At 37.9% G+C, this 24,718-nt stretch overlaps 1 protein-coding gene across 3 annotated transcripts in view; it reads right to left on the bottom strand.

Annotated features, from left to right (window-relative positions):
* Window positions 1-1,908: 1,908 nt before the first annotated feature.
* LOC149088400 (dual specificity tyrosine-phosphorylation-regulated kinase 4-like) overlaps window positions 1,909-24,718 on the bottom strand; it is an 86,283-nt gene continuing 63,473 nt past the window's right edge. For all 3 annotated transcript variants that reach the window (XM_089247488.1, XM_089247489.1, XM_089247490.1), the window contains exons 8-12: window positions 23,632-23,824; window positions 23,262-23,391; window positions 15,526-15,833; window positions 12,443-12,565; window positions 1,909-11,784 (exon numbers count right to left, since the gene is read on the bottom strand). In XM_089247488.1, coding sequence (XP_089103614.1) covers window positions 11,678-11,784; window positions 12,443-12,565; window positions 15,526-15,833; window positions 23,262-23,391; window positions 23,632-23,824 — 861 coding nt within the window. In that variant the 3' untranslated portion in view covers window positions 1,909-11,677. The remainder of the gene's footprint in view (window positions 11,785-12,442; window positions 12,566-15,525; window positions 15,834-23,261; window positions 23,392-23,631; window positions 23,825-24,718) is intronic.

Raw genomic sequence — 24,718 nt, 5'->3', positions numbered from 1 at the left:
ATGCTAATGTTTTGCATATATAATGTTTTTCGCAAAAAAAGTCAGATTTTTTCAAACACCGCTTGTTCAAGTGTCTTTAAACATTGTATTTCTCTCAGCACTGAGGTGTTACATACTTTGGCATAATTTTTTTAAAATTAAAATGCCGAGAAGAAATTTTGTGGCACAAGATATGGGTAAATTTTGGTTATTTTTGCAAAAGGTTCCATGTTGTTGAAGTTAATATTCGAAAACAAATAACAACTAAAATTGTAAAAGCTCTCGTTCAATTGTATAAATATATCCAAAGAATTTGAGGGTAAAAAATCGAGTTCCTAAAGTGAATAGTAAATTTTTAAATGATTTTTAAAAACGGGGATGTTTCTCATAGGAAAGCATGGGAAGCCACGGTTTGTTTGGGCTTACTTGGTCCCTTTAATAGAGCGATCACTGGCTTCATCTGGCAACCCAGATGCCCCGTGCTTTCTCAACGGAGGCGCTGGTCGCGTCACCTCCTGTTATTCTTTCCTCCATGGGTTCTAGACCCCCCCCTATCACGCCACATGATGGCTTGGAAAATTAGAGACCTGTTACTGCCAAATAGACATATCTATATCTCGTGGATCAAAGCGCATAGTGGAAATACTGGGAATGAAGCAGCTGATCGGTTAACCAAAAGAGCGACCGAAAGACCAGGAACAGATTTCTCTATCCTTCTTCCAAAGTCGTTTGCGATGAAGAAGTTGCAAAATGATCTGTTGCAGAAATGGCAATCACGATGGTCAAATGACACGAAAACAGGTCGTAAGATCTATGAAGTTCTCCCACAAGTTAAATGCTCTAGTTATGGCTGGTCTAGAGAGACTATTTTATTTTTTTCAGAGCATGGCCCCTTCCCCTCCTATCTTCATCGTTTTCATAAGAGTAGGTTTTCAAGCATGTGTAAATGTGGAGGGGAGGGGAGCGTCTTTCACTATGCTACGGCATGCGAGTATACCAAGGACTTTCATTTTGGCTCTACTACGCCACAGAATTACACCACTTGGAAGAAACAGTTACTGAGAAAACACTCCAGAATCGAAAGAATTAAGCGCCTTATTAGATACGTCATTTCAAACGAAGACAAAATAACAATCACGAAACAGTGCCAAAGTACGAATGTTTCAGCTCCCTTACAAGCTGATAGCAACTCTTCATCAGACTCAGACTATGATCCTCTGGCATGAAATGCGATATGTTGGGATTGTCTCACGGTGTCTTTGTGCGCGACTTCTGATAGACAATGAAGTTCCTTGATTCCCGTTGCTGTCAATGGACAATGTCGCCTGTCTTGTATATATATATATATATATATATATATATATATATATATATATATATATATGAGTGTTTATATGCTTGTATATATATGTTTATGTATCTTATATATATATGTGTCTATAGTTATTTGTGGGCCCCCTTCGTGGTCTGCTGGCGACGTGCGTATGCACCTGCCCATGTAACCTCAACTTTTTGTCTTGTTATCCGCTGGTAGTCTTTAGGTGCTTAGTGCTCCGGATAGTGCATCGCTCTTCCACCATGGCCCAAACCCTCTGGGTGACCAGCTTATATCCCCTATGGGGACAGAGCGGGGGCCATGGTCGGTTTCGGGTCCTCACGATGGGAGTCCATCACTGTGACCACTCGACCACCACAGTGTCAGGTGATACGATCCAAGGTGATGTGGAGACGTTTACATTACAATACAAAAGCATGCTCTAATAAACGAAAGTTGGCCTTGGATACAATAATCCGAAACAAAGTAGTTGTTGAATGACTCGGCAGTTATTTTCGTACAGGCAGTAAATAATGAGTGAAAATGGCAAGAAAAAAAAAATGGACGGAACTTCAAAACAAGGTAAATTTATTCTTTATTGTAATTTATCTCATATAATGAATAATACACAGGATTTGCAAAAAACCATTTTTCCTTCATATTGTGACGTTTTGATCGGTAATTTTAATTATTCATTTCAATAATTTACTGTCTTTTAATTCCCTTAATATTGAGCATTTCCTCGTTACTTTGTGATTGATGAGAAAGATAAAGGGGGAAGAGAGAGAGAGAGAGAGAGAGAGCGCTTAATTTCACAAACACGGACGGTCGAAAAACCGAGACCATTTTTATTATTACTATTATTTCTCTCCAACACATTCTCCTTATAGTATATTATTTTATTTATTGTTCTCTCTCTTTTTAGCGAGAGACATCCATATTACACACGAAGGAAGTAAAATACTTCGATCTAAAAATATGTCATATAATGGTTTCCTATAAATCTAGTTCTCTGTAGTATAATAATAATGACAAAACAAAATATGACATACCAAGAATAACTCTCAGTCTATATAACAGTAAAGTACATAATATAGTAATAATAATTACAATTCACCAACACGTAACGGTAAAAGCTGTTTTTTACATTATTTACGATGATGATTATTGTTAGTTATATGTACGAAAGCACATGAAAGCACCTATTGAATATCCAAGAAATGGGAAAGAATCGTGTTCAAAATACTGACAGAATCCTTTGAAAATCGACACGCAATAGTGCATTCGATTGATTCTTTGAATATCGACACATTAACGCACTCTAGAAAAAGTACCGTGAAAAATTATAAGTGTAACTTTTCCACAGAATGGAACTGTGTGATTCTCTTCGGGTACGATTGAAAAACTTTTTCTTGGAATTATTGCTCAGAAACCGATTCTGTCATAAGGCAAAATAACGTTCGAGATAACAGTGGAAATCATATTTCCCATTATGGGGCTTCTACGTAGAAGCGGTTCATGGACTCCTAGAGTTAGCAAGAAAACGTTGTATCAAGCTGATAAATTTGTTCATTTTGTCGAACTCTTATTGCTACCTCACACTGCATAAAAGGAATCGCGTTGAAACGCAACTCATAAAAATTAATATGGGACTTATATTGCTCTGAGCGCACATGTCTGTTTGAAAAGTTTCGCAATTTTTTTGAATGAATTTGAAAAATTTGAAATTTTCAAAGTTTCACAAATTTTTCAATTCAATCTACGTAATTTCTTTTCCCATTAAATGACATGAATATTCATTCATTTACCATCATCTTCACTTCAAAATATGGAAGACACTGTTTGCAGCACCAGTAAGAACACGAAACAAGCGAAACGGACAGCGTAAATACGTTAGGGCCTTGCATATACATACAACGTGTTCCGGCATGTTGTTAGAATTCGTTAGAAATTCTGCAGAGGAATGTGTACGAGGTGCATGTACGGTTAAGTAGTAGTAGTTTCTTTTCAAATGGATACTCTCCCACATAGCACGTCAATCTTATTTTTACAGTCAAGAGAGCAAATATGTGAATCCAGGCTATTTCATAAAGATTGGTGGGCTAATTGTTTTTTTTTTCTTTTTTATTTCAAAGTGTGGCAATATGAACTAACTGTATTATAAACTAACTATTTAACTGTACGCACAACTCGTAAACATTCCTCTGGAGAATTTCTAACGAACTAGTTACATGTAGAAACGTGTTGCGTGTGGGTATATGCATGACCCTAACGTATTTATGTCTTCAGAATTACTCTTGTTTCGTATTCTACTGGTGCTGACATTTGACTTTCTTAGTTTGAAGTCAAAATTGCAAATGTCTGAATTTCCATGTTTAAATGTCGGAATTTCCCTGCAATATGCAACTAGATGCTAAAGCCGAAATGAAAATGGATCACACAATAAAATTACATTCCTGTTTTTTTAGGCGATCGATTCCACGTGGACCAATTGAATTCTCTGGGCCACAAGCAACTACGTATTTTTCTACTTATTGGCTGTTCAAATATAGAGTGCGGCGTGCTAAGGAAGCCCACTAGCTGACATGTTGAACATGACCGTGCCTTGGTGACTCTTTCTTTTCGTTTTTGATTAATAAGTGGTATAGGAAACTTTTCACTCTGAGATCTGATGCTTCCGAAATTTCTGTCTCAAAACAAAGCTTTTGTCATTCAGCGAAATTTTTCAACGGCAAATGTGCGCGTCTACAAGCGATATCGAAAGAAACGAAGCGTAGTGTAGCAAAAGTGTTTCGTATAAGTTAGATATACTATCAGGGCACATGTCAAACTGCTACTGCACAATTTTCAAACAGCGTGACTCTGAAGCAAACAGATTTCCATTGAATACAAAAGAAAAAATAGAAGATCGTATATCGAAGCGCAAGCAATTTAAATGTGGAAGGGCTTCATTCGAACTCTCGCCAACGGTTGTTTAATATCAAACGAGCACTTCCCTGTCGTTCAGAAAAGACTTAAGGAAATCCTTTAATTCTGTCCGTTCTCCTTGTGAAAATACTTTTCTTCAAATCCGTCCTTGTTAGTTTATGGTGTGCACGTGGAAGTTTATGCTGCTGTCCAGCTGATGAGGGATCGCGGAGCATTTTTTTTTCCTTTCAGTTTAATAGGCGAATTCTAGAATTTTTTCCTTGAATTTAATTTTATGAATTTCCTGTTTTAAAAGCTCAGGTAAAATATCTCAATATAATTTCTTTTATATCTTATAATTCTATAGTGATTTTTCTTCGAAGATTACACCTTTCGGAGCAGCGTTCCTCAACCTATATTACGTGGATCAAAAGCGCTTCGTGGATACAGCACAGGTGACCCGCAGGCAGATTTAATGATTTAATTTTCACTGAGTGAAAAAAATATGCAACTGTTCTAATATTGATATTATTAATATCTCTCTTTATATGGGTCTATTAAAAATTAGATCAACCATATCTCATCCAGGGAAATGCGATCCCAGATAAAAAATATTGCTATTAAGAACAAAAATGTAGTTTACGACAAATTAGTAAATTATTGCTACAAAACTGTACATCGAATTGTTACAGACGTTCTACTGGTCCTTGTGTTCAGAAAGGTTGAGAAACGCTGTTTCAGAGAGGTAAAGTTACTTGGATTTGGGTGGCTTCCGAATTTAACTGAGTACAGCTAACTTACACAACTAACCTGCGTTTTAATTTTACGATTTTTCGATACTAAAAGTTTTAGCAGGTCATTTCACCGTCGAATATTATACATGCGTCTTTTTTGTATTCGGTATATATGTAATTACTGTCATATCGGAATCGTTTTTATATCACTCCTGAAATGGTTAAAACTAACTGAAGGCGAGGGATGGGGTGGAAAAAAATGTCCCGATAACGGTTGGAAACATGCGGTAACTTCATATGGTTTTGCTGAGTGACTAAATAGTAAAAGTGTGCGTGAAATGAAATGACGTCCACTTGTTAACTACCCACTACTTTTGGAAATGCTTATATTACGGCCACTATAGAAATGGTGCTCATAACTACAGTACTATGTTATTCTACTGAATTTTTTCTCCTGCCTGGTAGAATTCGAGCTCTTTTCACTGACTACTAGATAGACAGATGGACGGACAACAGCGATTAATATTGATTTCTTTTAATGATTTTCATATTGGCAGAACTGATTTATCACACCGAATACGGACGTAAATATTTGTGTATATCTTGAGCATGTTTGTGTGAATTCTTTCATTGAGGATATCTTCCGCACCATTTTTACACTCATTTATGGAGAAGGGTTTTGGCCGACTGTTTGAAGCACCATATCAAGCCAGAAAAGTTAGTGATATAAGCTACATTTAAGGTACATCTAGAGCTATGAACAATAGTAAAAAAGTCGAGAAAATATGAGGGGGGGGGGAAAGTATCAATAGAACTTATACACCCTATTTTACCCCTGGGAAATCTGGATACTTCAGAGTCAGCCCCTTCAAGGGTTCGGAGATTAACCCATTCGATAACTTCTCATTTGGCACATGTGGGCACACATATAACCAACTATTTACAAATATACATAACTAGATATCTTCATACAGAAAACGGGAGAATGATGAAACGTTTTGTTAAGAGCAGCACCTTCAAAATTGAAACTTTGTACATGCACTCGATCAAATACATAAAACATGAACGAAATATTTGAATCGGTAGAATACATAGAACATGAACAGTACGTGCAAACATGACTTCGATGAAACAAGTGCGAAATGAATAAGTACAATATAGACAAAAACCAAGTGCGGTAACCAATATGGAAAATACATATTCATCCATGAACCCTATTTGTTCTTCTGATTTCATTTCGTTCATAGACCGACCAATTTTTCACAATTTTGTTATCTTCACAAATGGATGTAAAAACTAATGAAAATTTATCGTAATTAAAATATATAATAATCAATTCAATAGGATGAGTCGTATACCATCAAAGAACAGAAAATTTTTCCACGCAGTTGTTGAGTTGATTTTGTTAAATGGCAGTACGAGAATGGATTCCTCTTAAGTTATCGTGCACAATTTATCTATCATTCGAATGTAATAATATAAGCTTGTCGTTTTATCGATGTAACAACGCTCTGTGAAGTTTTGAGCAGAACTATATTATCAAATAGAAGAATTTTTTCTTTCACGGCCGGTTGAAAAGATGATTTCTTCCGGAAGAGACCCAGAGGAAGTTTGCCTCCAAACGTTTCGTCAACAACTATAGTAGATGTTTACATTTCAAACAGAAATGTCGAAGAAATACACGAATAGCTGTGGAAAATAATTCTTGGTAATGTATTGTGATACCCCGTTTCAGTGTATAACAGCTACCCTAGAACATTCATATACAATGGAAGCTTGCCGAACTTATCCAACGGAACCTTGCTACAACTCGACATAACGACAAATCTATAAGGTGGTACTACTATTACTTAATCGTACTTGCATCTCGTAAACATTCCTCTCAGGAATTTCAAACAATTCGGTGCATGCCGGGTGAATGCCGTAATGTGTTGCGTGTGTATATGTGTGGCCCTAACGTGTGTCGGTTTTATGCATATTTCATCTGATTGTGCTGCCATTTTTTTTCCATATTTTGAAGTGAAAATGGCAGGTGCCTTAATTTTTACTGTTATGTAAGTATCGTGTTGAAAGTCTCTGTCTGTCTGCTCTCTTCTCCTGGTAGCAACGACGATTTAGAAGAGATATTAACAACAACATAAATTTGCTGGTGCATGGCAATGACTCTTCCTCACGATACAACGATTTTTTTTTTTTGGCCTACAGAATACCGTTATATCGATATTTCACTGTACTGTGTAATTTCTAGGATGGCAAAAAAAAAAAAAAAAATCAAGAAACGCTGGTCAACATCGTATTGTCCACTCGTCTATGGAAACAGACGTATCTAATGCAGTTATGGACGAAATGTTTGGCAGTCAGACCAACTTCGTAATCTCTTGAACCCAGAAAGAAACAATTGTGTGTAGCACTTCATGAACCTTAAACCTTATTCACTATGTTGTTGTCTTACATAACGTGAAATAGCGAAGCTTGTCATTCTGAAATACTTTCCCCACATGGGATGAAAAAAGAAAAATTCAAATCCTTGGCAAATTTTTGAGAATATGAGAAATGAAATAGCATATATTCATATGCGCACTTTCTTTAATTCAGAAATAAGGCTATACTCGTCATACTCGAAACTGTATGATTTTGAATATTGTAGAAGAGAAAAATGAATTTGCTGGCAAAGAGCTGTATCGATCACGAGTTTTAGTTATCAGTTGCCACACCTTCGTGGGCTGTATGAAAAGGGGGTAAACAATCTTGATCAAACAGGATTCGACAGGAATAAAAAGCGAGCAAAACTATCGCTCAAACGGCGCAATATACACACGGATCAGCATTTAAATATGGCTTTAAAGAACAACGCCTCGATACAACTAGCACAATATTATTAAGCTAAAGATGTTCCTACGAAGCTATAAAGAAGAACGTCCGACGCCATCTTTCGACTAAACTAAAACTTTTTTTTTTTACCCTAAGTCAAAATATAGTCTTTTCTTTTCATCGTCATCGAATATAATAGAGATAATTTCGTTCGTAAAAAACTACAAATATCACGAGTATAACATCTAGAAGATTTCACATGTATGTCGTGTGAGTTATGTGTTCCCATATAATGACAATTATTATTTCCTTCTCAACATGATGTTTGCACATTTCCTATGTGATCATGTGATATTTTTTTTACAGAGTAATTATATTTAATTATTAGAGGTTACTTCGACGAACACGAAAACAAATTGAACATAAGAAATGCAAATTATCTATTCAAACTCGTGGGCAGAGAATTTCTTCCCTTGTTTTAAAATGTATTCAAATGACTTGCAAGATTCTCAGATTATATGTGACTATCGTTTACAACAGAAGAATAAATTTTCCTTAAATTTGGGCTTAAGATCATGACAAGTCTCTCTTTGTTGTCAGACGCGGATTCAGGGTGATACGTCAGGCGGAGGGCGTATGGAATCATTAGTCCCGTATTTCACGGGGAAAAACATTTTCCTCAGTATTTCCTCCTATGGCTTTTACTTTTTTACTTTATTTTTACTATTTTGCCAGTCTTCAAATTTCTTCCATTTATTTATTTTTTGTCGATATATTCAGTCCTCAAAATATTTTATTTATTTACCTTTCTTGGGTCCGCAAATGTGGCCGTTTCGCAAATTATTTCTTCCGAAATTTTTCAATTACTTTTACCGGTCCGCAGTTAAAGAAAGGTTAAGGAAAAACAGGTATATATTTTCTGGAAATTTCGGTTATCAAAATCCTTGTGATTTTTATTTTTAATTTATATTACAGTATTATTTTCTTATTATTCCAGGCTCTCAGGGAAGAAGCGATCCCTCCAGATCCGCGCCTGCTGATCATCACTGTTATTGAAACATACCATTTGTGCTCACTCTATAAGAGCATATACACATCGCGAATACCTCTCTCTGACAAAGAGAAGGTCCCAAGGAGACGTCTTCAAATGTTGAAAAAAAATTATCACTGATCCTACTCATTTAAATATGCACAAAAATATGAAAACAATCTAGCGGAATTATCATAGGTCACTCAAAAAAAATGTAAATATTAATATTTTGAACGCCAATAGAGGCCGAGAATGAATTTAAAAATCCCGCAACCCTAGAGTGTAAAGTGTGACATCATTTAAAAAACACATAATCAGGTATAAAAAAATGCTAATTTTTATACAGTAGAGACAAAGAAAGAGAAATTAAAGGCAGAAGAAATAAAAACTTGTTTCTCAAACAATGAAGCTGGAGGAAAAAAAGGAAAAGAAAGTAGAAAAAAAAGTTTTTATAGATATCGCCAAGAAACGCAAGAGGCGATGAGTATCTTACTGTTATCATTTTTATTAATTTTTGCGGTTTTAATAATTGCATTCGACCGCTAATTTTTTGGTTCTGTCTTTCTGGGTGAGATGAATGCACTTAAACTGTTCCATAACTTTTTTTTGAGGACGACACCTTGGGACCTTTTCCTTGTGAGAAAGACGAAACTCTATCGTCGGACCAATTTATTTTCAGAAGTTTGGTTTTGGGAAATTACCCTCTGGTTATTACAATCACACTAAGTGAATATTTCTTCAAGATCTAAATTAAGTCATTGACTACGCGTGTGTGTGTGTGCACGTGTCTATAATACTGAGACTGTTCGAAGGAATGTTTAAAATACCCGACTACATCGCGTACCTCGTTGCTGTATAACATTACTCATTAGCCATATCAAATAAAGTGCTCTGTAAGAAGTTCGATGCCGGATAAAGAAGGGAAACGCAGCGGAACTTATTACAGCAATAAGAAAATATACCTATATTTACCGAAAATAAACCGAAGCTCTACTAACGCGTAGCCTAGTTAGCATTTATTATTATTTTTTTAAATGATTATGAAATCTATAAAACAGGGATTTCGTGATTGTAGCGAAACGAAACTGCTCCAGCGATAACAACTAGCATTTGCTTAGCATTAGTTCTAAAATGGTTTAAAGTTAATGTTTTCTTCAAACTATCAACACAGCAACGGTGATTCTTCGAAAGGAGTAATTTAATTAAAAAAGAAAAGATATAGATATGCTAGGAAACACGTACGCAGTAGTACTTTCCCCACCTATTGCTCTCGTTTTTTGACGTTTAATTATTGCTTTGGAAGAAACTACGAAATGATTTAAAAGTAAGGAAATTCACTTCATTTTTTCCGTAAGTTAACGATGGGGGGAAAAATATTCCCGTTAATAATGATGGTCACGTCGAGTAGGTACTTACAGTACACCTCCTGGATAAAGGGAAGGGTTGGGCAGGATATGAGAGAGACCTTGTCTCTCTCCATCACATGTACACGAATATTAGTATATATGTTACAGTATATGTGATATATCGATTATTATGCATAGTCACCAGTCACCTCGGTATGTTTGATAAATTTATTACTTTTATCGGTGATTATGCATAATTCTTGAGCGTCGTTGGTCGTCATACTTAAGGCTTTTAAATGAGAGTTCGTTACATTGGAGTGCAATTGTAATAATAAATATAATGGGGTACAATTTGTTAAATAGCAGTTCCCTACATCGAGGTCAGATTTTAGAATTAGTCAAATAGGAGTTAATTATATCGGGTGTCTGATTCTATACGCACAAAAACGTGTTAAAATTTGCTAAATCAAAGAATTTGTTAAATTAGAGTTCGTTACATCGGGACACGATTTTTTAAATGAGAGACCATTATAGATTGACCACAAAATTTGTCAAATGAGAGTTCGTTATATCGAGGTGTGGTCGTAAAATTTATCGAATGAGAGACCATTACATCGGGGTGTGGTCGTAAAATTTGTTATGATTAGGAGTTCGTTATACGGAGGTACGATTTCAGAATTCGTCAAACAGGAGTTAATTATAGGAGTTATTTCGTGGATGTTCGGAAAAATTCACTAAATCAGAGTTCCTTGCTCTGGTTCAGACTCTGGCTCACAAGTACGGTCATCTGAATAATAAATCTCATCACGGCAATGGGACCAATTTATGACGTTCACTAGTACGAAATATCGATTATGCATAATAACCTTCAAATGTGATGAATTTAAAATGATCTATCATGGTTACCAATGACGCTTGGGTACTATGCGTAATCATCGGTGAAAGTGATAATTTTTTTTTAGCATTTATCAAATTTACCTACGACGTTTGGGTATAATACATAATCACCGGTAAAAGAGATGAATTTAAGGAGAAATTTATTTATTTACAGAAATGGTCTCTCGACGATTATGCATAACAACCGAATTTGTCACATTTACCGTAACATGTATACACGAGCGAGTGAGTGCTCTTATGACACGTTCTAAATGGGTGGTGGGAGATGAAATGTGATTGCTTTCGAGAAATCGTGCGTCATATAAAGTGTGGCAATCACGATAGTAGAATATAGTACACAATTCGAAAAAACGGTGACCACTCAAGAAATGTGGGAGGAAGGATTCGGAGAAGGGAGGTTCAATTCATCCACAAAACGAACGTCTTCTTTTCGATTGTGGTAGAGGAAGTGATTGGTTCAGACGAGAAGACAATTTGATGCAACAAGAGGAGAAAACGAACGTTCGTTCATTCATTCAGTTTAGTTGGTCGTCGACAGCAGAGGCATGAGTCGATACCCTCGTCTGAGTTTGTTCATGCGCTGTATCTGCAGCAGGCAACTCCGGAGCCGAATGAACTTCTTGACCCGAACCTCGAGAACGCCACCGGATCTACTCTGTCACAAGATTGGGGGAAGGAATGTTCCGGAATCTTCTAACGGATCCTTCGGTTCGAAGAGCCGAGGAATCGGGTCATCGGCGCAGCTGTCATTTTGCTTCAGGAGTACTAAAAATTAGAAAAAAACAACAACAACCAATTAATAAAACCGTGATGACATAATTCTGGGTGACAAAACTTACCGTAATCGTAAATTTTTTGCGTCAACGAAACCTTTCCGATATTAAAAAAACCCAAATCGAGCAGTTCTGAAGACAGGGTCGCAACTAGGGCTGGGGGAAGGGGGGGGGAGAAGGCAGGCCCACGAAGTCTTACATTATACAGGTTATATAGGAGGTCGTGTGCAGGCGGGTCTGGTCTCTGCGGCGTTGGACTAGAGGAGGCATCATATTCACCCTTTAACTCAGGCATCTTCAACCAGTTACTCGCGAGCGCCCACTGCAGAGTTCTCGATGCTCTTGTCCGATTTCGTGATCGCGAGCATTTGATCAACGTTCCAATTGAATACCTTCTACTAATTGCATTCAAGGACTGAAATCATCCTGATTTCATACATTCGTATGTCAAACTTGACGTAAAGGTGCTCTGCATTTGATGATGGGTACAGGCAGTGCTCGTGACTGGAAAAAGGTTGAAGATCTCTGCTTTAACTTTTTCCCTCTATATCACTCGGAGGGCATCAAAATGCGCGTTTGCCCCCCCCCCCCCGGCTGACAAAGTTTCTAGTCGTGGCCCTGTCTGGAGATGGTGTATGTGTGTCACTTACAAGATTCTTCCGATGATGTTTTGCTAACAGAAGCGCTTGTCATATAGTCTTTCTTGCTACAGCTGCTCAGACGACTTGTCCTACAGGCTTTGTAGACTCGAGGTAAGGTCGAAGAAGTTGACACTGGAAAATAAAAACAAACATAATGTGTATTATAAGTAAGAAAGAAGAAAAGATCTTCCAACAAATGACGGTTTCAAGATTTTATTGTAGGTGTATTGTCAAAAAAATTCAACAATTACAATGCAATACAGGGGTTAAATCGTATTTTCGATAGGAGCAGGTAGACTTTCAACACTACAAGAAAATTCTGCCATTTGACATTTTCGCTTCAAATAAGGAAGACAGATGACAGCATCAGTAACACACGAAATAAAAAGTCTCGCCACACAGACCGACGGTATAACTTTTACTTCACTCGTGGTTTGAAAAATAGATAGCAGATGGCAGCACACAGAAACAAACTTCCCGGTAAGTTCCGAACACGCACACGCATATTCTTACATGTACCAAATCGTTAGAAGTGGATTATGGACGAGGTTCATGTGTGGTTTAGTAGTAGTAATATAACACGAAACTAGCAGAACTCTGACAACATAAATGCGTTAGAAACAGGTTCGATATCAGGGATTACCAAAGAACAGCTCTTTTTCTGTCAGCTTCCACGCGTCCCTTGATAGATGGCACCTTGTCAAACGCCCTCACCAAATGTTCCAATTGCACTCAAGAGAGAAAGGTTTCCGACCCAATTCACAAAGAAGATTGCTCTACAGCGATAAGACCGAATTTGTGTGTTGCAGAGAGCAGACACACGTCCAACAAGATATTCACATACTATGAAAATTGAAGCCATCCTTTTAACCAACAGTCTCCAACTGTGACATCAGTCAATTTCCCAACATGTACACATTTGCCTGTTGTGGCGTTGTATTTGTATTTACATTTGTACTGTGGCAGAAGAAGAACAAACTCTTTCTTGCTGTATGACACCATTTTAACCTCTATGAAACAACCATTGCTTTCTTTCGCAGTCGCACACAAGCGAGAACCAAATAAAACTTTGACCTGGGGCGTACTGCTGAAGTTAAGGGAGCTTGCAATGTCTTGACGCACTGCATCACGCTTCTATGGCGTTATTGGGACTGAAATGTCGTGTCTCATGTGGTGTATTGCATAGCACGCTTCCCCACAGAAGTGTATTCATGGGGAGGCTTGGCGTGCTATAGCCCAGAATAGCAAGTTCGAAGGAACGAGTGGTTAATTTGAGAAATGAGTGGTCACAAAAATTAGTAGAATGGAGAAAAGCGGAAAAAATGTGTTTCCCATGCGGTGAATCCACCGCACTAAAGAGCGAGAGGTCAATGAGTGACCTCTAGAGCGTGCATGCGTAAGTAAACAAAATAGTATCCTGGAGAACATGACCAGGTCAGTGATCGATCAAAAGAGTGATCTAAAGAGTTTACATACATGTGAGTTAACAAAATGGTATGCAAGAACGTGAGTGACCTAAAGAGTTTACATGCATGTGAGTTAACAAAATGGTATGCAAGAACGTGAGTGACAAAAAGAGTGACTTAGAGAGCAAGTTACCAGTTTGGCGAGTGACCTCAGAGTGCAAGGGATCAAACTGATAAGTGACCAAAAGAGTGACCTAAAGTCACAGATCAAGGAACCAGATCGGTGAGTGACCAAAAGCGTGACCTAGAGTGTGTGCAAGCATGTGATTGATCAGAAGAGTGACCTAGAGAGCAAGGAACCAGATCAGTGAGTGCTCAAAAGAGTGACTTACTTTGTTGCCCAGAAGAGTGGCCCAGAGAGCAAGGAACGGTGAGATCGGTGAGTGATTTAGAGAGTGAGGGAACCAGATCAGTGAGTTACCAAAAGGGTGACCTAGAGTGTGTGCAAGCATGTGAATGATCAAAAGAGTGACCTATTTAAACCTGAGCAAGTTATCATGTAAGCGAGTAACCCAGGGAGCAACGGTCTAAATCTGTAAGTGACCAGAAAAGTATGCAAGCATGTGAGTGACCAAAAGTGTAACTTGGAGACAAAGGCGCATTTTCAGGGGAGCCAAGCGGGGCCAAGCGAGTTATAGCCGAGGGCAGCGAATTCGGGGAAGTCAAGAATATGGATGGTCAAGAAATGGTCCAAAGAATGGTCAAGAAAATTAGACCAAAATGAGAGAACGACGGCAAAAATTTGTGTATCCCATAGGTGGTAAAACCTTTAATCCGCCTCTGCTTGCCCAGATTTGCAAGAGAACGTGGGTCCGATTCCCGGAGGAGACAAGTTACTATTGTTTCTATTCTTTCCCAAGCTCATCTCGGCATTAATTCCCATAAAGTCTTCTTTTTCCTTGATTTGTTGTGGATTGAGAAAATAACATCTCCCTAAACTCTGATACTCGTCTTTCAACTTCAAAATCAATCATCATAATATTTATACAGCATTAATGGATTGTTAATACTGCAGTAGTAACATAGTCGCGAAACTAAGCGAATCATTCGTACGCACGCACCTTGTACTCATAGCCGGTGTTTATGACTGTTAGAAACGTTAATTTTTGATGAAATACGAAAAGATTAAGGCTACTCTAGGACCCGCGGACAATTTACAGATCACTTGAGTGATCTGTAAATTGTCCACGGCACGGTGACATACCACTCAAGTGGCCCGCCGTCAATTTTCAGATGATTTAAGCGTCCCCCGGCACATTTCCAGTTAACTTAAGTGACCCGTGGCATACCTACAGAATGCGACGGCACATTCCCAGTTCACTTTAGTGTCCCACGGCACATGCCCAGTTCACTTAAGTGATCTAGGAGGGCACAGTCCCAGATCACTGAAGTGGCCCTCGGCACATTTACAAATCACTTGAGCATTCCGCGGTTATTTATATTTCACTTAAGTAACCTGCAGTGCTATTCCACATCACTTAATTGGCCCGCGGCACGTTTTCAAATCAACGAAGTGGCCTGCACTTCAGGTTGAACACCCTTGGTTTAAAGATAATTTAAATTTGATTGAATTTAAGGAATCGGAAACACAATTTGGTGGGGGCCGTGCCCAAAAGGAGGACTTACTTCTGCGAGGAGGTACAATTTTCTTTTCTTTCTCTTTCGTGAGGAGGTCCTTCTCTTTATTTTTGAGGTCCCTCTCTCGGTTCCTAAGGTCTCTTTCTTTATTCCTGAGGTCCCTTTCTCTGTTCCTTAGCTCTTTCTCTTTGTTCTTGATCTCGCGTTTGAGGTCGTCGCAGGAAGCCAACTTTGTGATGGATCCCTGGGACACCCTTCTCGCACTGGTAGCGGGCCGCTTATTCTCGTGTCGATTTCCGGCGAGCCACCTGTGTCTGTGACCTTCTTCAGGTTTTAGGCGACGCTCCGGATTCCACCTGTAAAAAAAATACATAATGATTTAAAATATATATCAGCGATATTTTAACACCGCGATTGTATACGGGGTGGATTTCACCTAATTTGCCAATCGAAAGGGCGTGATAGGCCACCTCAAGTATCCATCTCTTAACCGTTTTCGATCAATGGTAGATAGAACGAAAATGCGTCGTGTCAAATATGAAAAGAAACTTAAATGTGTGAAGTTCTGGAAAGACCTACACTCAACCTAAGCACATATTTCGAAAGAGCAGAAAATATAAGCAGCTATAAGTGGCATCATTTCCATCAGAATATATGGATTTAACCCCTTCACGATCACGGACTGCTAATATTGCGTCCAAACGCCAGTGGAATGAATTAAAACAAGTTATCTGAGTTTACTTTCCTCTCTCTTCATCATTCGAAGCTTTTTAGTAACCCTATCAAGTGAAGCTGCTTTTTCTTTCCCTCTTTTCTTTTAATGATTTTTTCCCCACATATATAAGGGGGCCGTTCAAGTATTACGTAAGCGAATTTTTGGCCATTTTTGAGCCCCTCCCCCTCCTTGTCAGCAAAATTTCGTCATCAGCTCTGCCCCTCTGAATCCAACTCATATTTTCATAAAGGGTGATTGATGACGTAAGCATTATCCAACCCCCCCCCCACACCACCTTGTTATCAAAAGTCAGCAAATCGGAAACCCCTTCCCATCGATGATAACGTAATACTTGAACGGCCCCTAATGTATTTTTCTACTATATGCCTGTAAGAGTGAAAGAGAACACGTAGGGTGAGAGTGAAAAGAGGACTCTGAAAACCACACACACACACACACACTCTTATCTACTTTATCTATTATAATTTTTCCTTTTTATATATATATTTGTTTCATTTTCCCTTAATTTTTCTAACGTGTGGTTGTGCTAGGGTGAGGTTACCAGATTTATCGCCTATTTGTCAAATAAAGATAATCCAAATTTGTTGCTAAAAGACTGTACATGAAATGATTAATGGCGAGCTATAAGAGCTGATAGGTGCGAAATTGAATTGTCGCCAAAATCTATAATTGTCTATTTTGCAAACCCTCTTCCAGCTACAATCGGTCACATTTACTAAAAACTCGCAAGAGTCTACAATAAACTATATAGCTATTATATTTCAAGAGAAATTTAGCCGGCTTTTTTTTTTGTTGAACGCATTTCTGAAATCAGCGTTCGCTGAAGTAGACATTCGGAATTGGCGGTTACAGATTTTGGAGACAATTCGATTTTGCAATTTGCCAATCTTTCAGACCTCGTAGCTCGCCATTAAATCCAGATATGCTGATGGAAATGATGTCGTCTTATAGGACTTTTTCTGCTTTTTCCAAATATGTCCTTAGTTTGCATGTAGGCCTTTCAAGAACTTTGCAAATTCTGAGTTTTTCAGATTTGACGCATGAGCTCGTCCACTTGAGCTCGTCTATCACCCAGTAGCATATTTACGGAAGCGGGGGTGGGAAGGGGAACTTATCGGGCTCTAGCTTAGGGCGGCAAGTTCAGGGAGTAAAGGTGAAAATTAACGGTCACCACTCGCCACGTGGCGACCAGACATTCAAGAGAGTGGGGGCAGTCTTTTCTCTCTAGTCACCAAAAATTGAACAACTTTAGAATAGAAGTTATTTCCTCCTCATCACAGAGATGAAAAGAACTACTTTTTTTTATAGGGTTGCAAAAATGTTTCGTGGTGATGAGGAGAGAGAAAAGAAAACAGGTAGACTTGTTTGAGTTTATTCCAGTGGCATTTGGACGCAATATTACGTCCTTGATCATAAAGTGGTTAAACTGAACAATGATACAACCATAAAAATCTCGAGAAAGCAAACCAGTTTTTTCCCCTCTCTTGTTGGGTGTGTTATACTTTTCAAATTTTTACGCGGTTGTTGATTATTATGATTTTCTATGCAGTTTTTGAGTTCATCTGTAAGGTTAAAAAGAAAACTACTGCCGCTCCAAAAATTCTGAAATTTTGCAGAAATGTTTACTCGCCATGTGTTAGTAAATTGAACCTCAGATTTAGAAATTAACTATGGGAAGTATTCTTTTAAAAGATGTTGAATTCAGATTTCTGAAATTTATACATTTTTTTTCAAATTTAAAATTCATAAAATTCTAACGAATGATCAGATTTCGAAGTTCGAGGTTCATTTTACTGACACATGCCATATAAATAATAATATATAAAAATATTCTAAAATCAAAAAAATTAGAATATTAATGATATATATTAAAAATATTCTAAAATCTATAAAATTTTAGAATTTTCGGTGTAGTATTTTTTTTTTCAATCTTACGGATGAGCGTTTTTTTTCTTGTTCACATTTACACTATACAGTCGCCCCCCCCCCCCCGCATTCGCTGGGGTTACGTTCCAGGGGTGACCGCGAATACGAAAATAACCAAAACCATACGTTTTTTTTTTTGTTTAACTCCTAAAAAGGTAACTCCTGACTTCCAGAACAAAACACCGTTTTAACCAGTCCAGAAAAAGTATTTTCATAGTCCAAGCCTTTTTATTGTTCGTCCAAAATACTGGGAGCTTTGGTTTATCCTTCCCTTCAATGCTCACGGATTCGCAGATCTGAAAATGACGGTGGTCTTGTACCCACAAAAAACAGCATTTTCTGTACGAGAAACACGTGGATCCCGTAGGCGCTGCAAAGTTTTGATTGCCACGGGTGCAGCTACAGCCATGGCTGAGCGAATTTCAAATTCCTTTTTCTTGATATATCTCAATGTAGATTCGTTGATTCCGTAACGGCGGACCAGGTAATGACTTACTTCCGCCAAGAATAGTTTTCGTCAATGTATCCAATTTTTCTTGTGAAGTTTTTATTTTTATTTGTCTTTTCAAAGCATTATCAGTAGCACTAGAAGAATGAGCCATCCTAAACAAGCACAACTCAAATTTTGTAAACAAAACACGTAAATAACGATTGCTGAGTGACCAAAATAGTGATCTAGACCACGTGCAAGCATGTGAATGACCAAAAGAGTGATCTAGAATAGGGGTTCTCAAACTGTATGCCGCGGAATCCACCAACCTTCGGTAGGAGCGCCGTGGAGCGGTGGCTCTATAACAAAGGTTCTCCGAAGTGATTCCTTATTTTAACTGCTATGGAAAGCCATGAATAAGCGTTGATTATGGGGAAGGGGGCGCAGCAGGTGAAAAAAGAAAATGAGAACCCTTTGACCTAGAGCATGTGTAAATGTGTAAATGATCAAAAGAGTGGCATATAAAGCAAGGAACCATGTTAGTGAGTGACTAAAAGTGACCTGGAACCTGTGCAACTATGTGAGTGATCGAAACAGTGTGCAAGCATGTGAATTACTAAAAGAGTAACTTAGAGAGTGTGTGAACATGGGCGTAACCGATAGAGTGAATTAGGGACACGGGTGTACTTATAGGAGGAGGGGGGGGGCAAGTGGGTTATAGCACGGGGGCGAATTCGAGGGAGGAATAGTCAAGAAAATCAGATTAGAATTGGGGGAAGGGCACAAAATCCGTGTAGCCCACAGGCGACAAAGCCATAAATGCGCCTCTGCTATCACTCCGTTTCATTTGGTAGATTAGGTAAAATTCATCCCGTAGAATTGAAAAACACACTTTAAAATAGAATGAATGTGACTTAATCTATCAGACGCGTGTGAGCCTATCCAATCGTTTTCTCTAACAGCATTGTTTTTATCTTGTACGTTCGGAGCATTTGAGGGTTAATGAGACATTATGTTTCAAAGAGAAAATGTATGTTAGTACGTGTCTAATGTCGATTCCTCGTATAATTGAACAAAAGTTTGTTTTTCTACAATACTTGCTCTAATTTATTTTCACGATGGCCCCAACTTTCTCTTCCCACGATCCAATTGACGGAATTCCCAGCTGAACAACATCCACGATATACGTTCTTGTATATATATTTTTTCTTAAATTTTTTTATAAAAACTTGCAATTGCTTATCGGAAGAGAGCACTGAAACCTGATGACCAATGACGTTGTCGATTTCTATCACCTTTCCAGTTATCATTAAAACTTATGTTCTCTAAGATTGCGAACATTTATCTGAGGTCCCCTTATTGATTTAGAAGACACGAATACTGGCATAATGCCAAATGGCTTCCGTCTGGCTCGCCGTTTCGCTCGTAGTCATCATCTGCGAGTCTCAACGTTTTGTTATTGAAAATCGGAATTATTACGATGAGAGTGTGGGGAAAGAAAAAGTACACCTCAGAAAAAATTCACTAGTTAACGAGCGTCACCGTGTCCCACATCAGAGGTCATGCGATCACCTATGTATATATAAATCCTGTCTCTCTCTCTCTCTCTCATTGCAGTTTGATACTACAGTACTTAACGACGACGCCATTCTCAGTTAGACTGTATTTTTGTACAAAAATATAAATAAAACATTTTCAGAACATCACATGTATCTCGTTAATTACGGACACAAAATAGTTTCGTCAGAATAATATATGTAAACAAATACAGTAAAAGTTCGTTATAACGGTAGTTCCCAATCACGAGAGGAATTATCGTTATAAGTGAATTTGCATTTTTTTGATCTGTCGGATTATGAAATTATAGAAAATGCTTGCTTTATCTGCATCAACGCGCCTTTTAGATCGTTTCATTTTAATATTAACAAATGAACAGAGCTCTAGACCGTGCGTACGTGTCTATTAGGTGCATAGGCAGTTACGCAAGGTGCATTTCTGCACATGGGGAATTCGGGGACACTTCCTGTGTGTGCGTGTTTTTCTCTTCCTGTGTCTCTTCCATTTGTTTCTTTCTTACTAAATATAGCTTGTAAATAAGGGGACTGTATCCACACGAAGTCGTGACAACGAGATCGAAAGACTTGTGCCAATTCTTTTGTATTTTTCTTTAAGACGTGATCCGACTACTAGTCGGTGGGGTTCGGGGGTCGTGCTCCAACTACGAACGTGGCGAGAAGTACAGCTCTCGCTATAGTGATTATATTTTTTTGATTGGCAACAAGAAACAAATAATATCGCGGTCACGATGCGGTAATAATTTATTTTCCAAAATTGAGAGGAAAAAAGTGTATGTCCATATTAATTTCCAAATTAATTAATCGTTAATAATCAAAACGATTAATTAAATTCATAAATTCAATCGTCAACAAATAAATCAGTGATGAATAATAACGATAATTAATCGTTCCATATACTCTGTTGGATTTAGCATTATCAAAGTGGAAATCATCCGTATACTAGTGGATATGATCCAAACTAAAGTGCAAATAAAAAAATAAAATAAAATGGTTTAACTTTAACAATATGGTGTGAATATACAGCCAACACATTATATAGCAGAAAGCCTCCGCGCGAAGCTTGTGATGTCACTGAAGTCGCTCATTTCACCTATGTATAATCATTGGATATACGCCAAAAAAAGTAAAGATTTTACATACGTCGGACTGCTATATCCAATGGGTACAGATGAAATGGGCGACTTGGGTGACGCCAAAGTTTCGCGTGGAGGCTTTCTACTGTAGAAGGTGTTGATACAGCTCCTAAGGGGCCGTTCAAGTATTACGTAAGCAAATTTTTAGCCATTTTTGACCCCCCCCCCCTTGTCAGCAAAATTTCATCATCAGCACTGCCCCTCTTAATTCCAATTCATATTTCCATAAAGGGTAGTTGCTAACGTAAGCATTATCCAAACCCCCCCTCCCCACTTGTCATCAAAAGTCAGCAAATCGGAACCCCCCCCCCCCCATCGATGATGACGTAATACTTGAACGGCCCCTAACCCCTTAAAGAAGGCAGAAAAGAAAGTAGGGGTAGAAAGGGAAAAAAATTAAGAAGGGGGTTGGTTGTGCTTAAATGTCCCAAAATTACACTTGTGCGAAAATAATTGAGAATTTTAATTGTTTGGTCGATCGGCAAAATCGCTTTGATAATACGAAATGCTATGCACCAACGTCTTAGAGAATAAACTGCTATGAGACCAAATATACATTCCATAGAGTGGTTTGGCGTTGTTCGTATTTGTTGCCAAACCACTCTAGACATGGGAATGGATATTTGGTCACATAGCAGTTTATTCTCTAAAATGTTGTTGTATAGAATTTCATATTATCAAAGCGATTTTGCCGACCGACCAAACAATTGAAATTCTCAATTATTATGACTGTCACTGCTCACTTCCATGGATGCATGGAATCGTCAACATTTTCTCGCTAAATGGAAAGTTTTTTTAGCACGATTTTTTCGGTCACTTGGGAACGAGTTCAAACGGGAAGTTCACATCCCGCGGTCTCTTAGTCACTGGAAGAAACAAAAGTCGAATAAAATCATCACATAACCCATGCGTATAGTGAGGAAGCCCAAAAATAAGAGCAAGAAGCGAGTTAAAACAATTTGACTTTTCTGCGTTCATTCTTCGTTCAAAATACAACCGCCCCCGTAAAAACGGGCATCAACGGTTCCAGCACAAAATATACGATTATGCGGAGGAACAATTCAATTGCTGTTTAATACCATCATTATAATTTGTATATTTGAAACTGATGAACGATCTATATCGACATAGCTTCCAGAATAAATCGCACATCAAAATGAAATGGAAATTATATTGAATTACAGCGATGACAATAGTAAAGATTTTTATTTCTTATTGAGAGAGTTAGCGCTCTCTATGGGCTCAACAGAGAACAAAAACAAAATAATTAAATGTAGTACTGTATGCAAACTTAGATAATTAGAAGCCAGTACCCACTCTCAAGTTTAGGTTTCTTTTCCCGTCTTAACTTAGAAACATATTTGCCATTAACTCCTAATGATTCATCCAATAAAAATACTACATACATATTTGGTAATGTGTATTAGCACTTAACGCTTTAACACTTGTCGTGTGAATCGTAATATTCGATGAAGCGGGGGAAAGTAACAAATTTATTCGATTAGTAGCAGTTTATTCTCTAGTAAATGTTAACATTGGGAAGTTAAAAAGGGCAGCTTATCTCTCTCTCTCATTATCTCTATATGGGAAAAAAAATTGGTGCAGGAGGATTGCTTTCGAATAAATGGAGGTATCCTTTTATATGATTAAGCGCGGCCGACTGTACCTCAAAGTAATTTTTACGAGGAGCATGTGTATCATGGCAAGAGTCATCATATTAAATTCTAGAAGAGAAAGAAGCATTTTGAACTAGAATTTTTGAGAATTCTTTTGGCGTTATAGCGAATGCTTACAAATTTTCAACTAGCTATAACCGAATAAATTTTGTATTTTTAACATTAGCAATTAGACAATCACTTGCAAATCACTCGTTATAGCGAGATTCTCGTTATAATACGTACTTGTTATAACAGGCTTTTAATGCACATGAATTTAGTTGAAATCTATTCTAAATTTTGTACGCAATCAAGAGATAAGCTTACTCTAAGCACTTGCACAGAAAGTTGACGAAGTCTTCGTCGCTACATCCTATGACAGAACCCAGAGTTTTGGAGCTCGGTTTGCGTTTTTTGCCTTTGCTATTCGTCAGGGTTCGTGGAGTACCTTTAGAATCTGCAATCAATGATAAATGTCGATTCATATTAATACCACCGATGAACGATTATGTGATTATGTAAATAGTTTTATTCCAAGAAAAAATTTATTCATATTTTACAACTTAGCAATTTTTTGAAAAAAAATTGCATAAAAATATCATTGAAAAAAAAAAAAAAAAAAAAAGGTGACTTCCAGTCTCGATATCCGATCAAAACCCTTGTTTGAATTGTCAGTTTGACGTGTTGAATAACGTACCGAAGAAGAGCCTTCTTCTTGAAGCGGCTTCGAGAACAATAGTCGGAGGTGGTCCAAATATCTCCATGATGCACGCCAACTGGTCAGCCTCGTTTTCACCGGGAAACAATGGGTAGCCTGTGTAGAGTTCGGCTAGTATGCAGCCTAGACTCCACATGTCGATCGGCGGTCCGTACGGTAAACCCAGGATTACCTGCAAGTGCGACAAAAAAAAATCTTTGTGAGGTAAGCAACGCGAAGTCTTGGTTTCGCCACAGAGCGATCACAACAATAAGTTACAATCGGAAAAATATCGGCTCAATTTGCTAATATCTCATTTTCAACATGGAAGATAGAAATAATAGCACTTCCAGAGCAGTCCCGCCACAGCGAGTAATGGACATTTCAGTTTTTAAAAACTGCACTCCAGAGAATACTCATTAATTGTCAATTCAGTATTTTGAAGTTAGATGGCAGACCTGGACACATCCATGCATGCACGACACGCATAAATGCACAATTAAGTTCCCACAAACACCCGAAAACAAATTCTGACACAGCTACGGCGTTAAAATGATAGCAAATTGCTGATCACGTTAAAAAAAAAAAACTTGCCTTTGTGGTGATTGACCGGGCTGCGTGCACTAAAAAATACCGCATTTTCATTTTGTTTTCTTTTTTTTCCGTATCAGAATAATTAATAACTTAGTAAGTTTATTAACTTTAATAATTGTTATTCAGAAGAGCGGATGATATTTCGATTCAAAAATAACCATACGAAAGTACGAATAATATAAATAACAGCACAGTGAGGCGATTGCCCTTATGCTGAAATGTTTTTCAATAAGCAAACGTAAGAAAATAAAAATGAGCCGATTGCCTTCACCTCAATTTCAGAAAGACAGTTTGTTTGCCCTGTCCATCGATTTCTTGACATGGCGGGTAAATCCTTTATGTAACTTAATATTAGGCAGATTATTCTTACTCGGACATCAAGTGAAACGACGTTCACATCTCTTTTTTTCCTTTTATAATATGCAACATGAATGAATGACGGAACGCCAGACTCATCGTGGAACATATAACACACGGCAGTTGATTAAAGTAC

The sequence above is a fragment of the Pholcus phalangioides genome, unplaced genomic scaffold (assembly GCF_987345545.1).
Source record: "Pholcus phalangioides strain wild (caught in Gottingen) unplaced genomic scaffold, Ppha-v1.0 ptg000003l_1, whole genome shotgun sequence".
NCBI classification, from domain to species: Eukaryota; Metazoa; Arthropoda; class Arachnida; order Araneae; family Pholcidae; genus Pholcus; species Pholcus phalangioides.
This window is presented reverse-complemented; position numbering and strand designations above follow the sequence as displayed.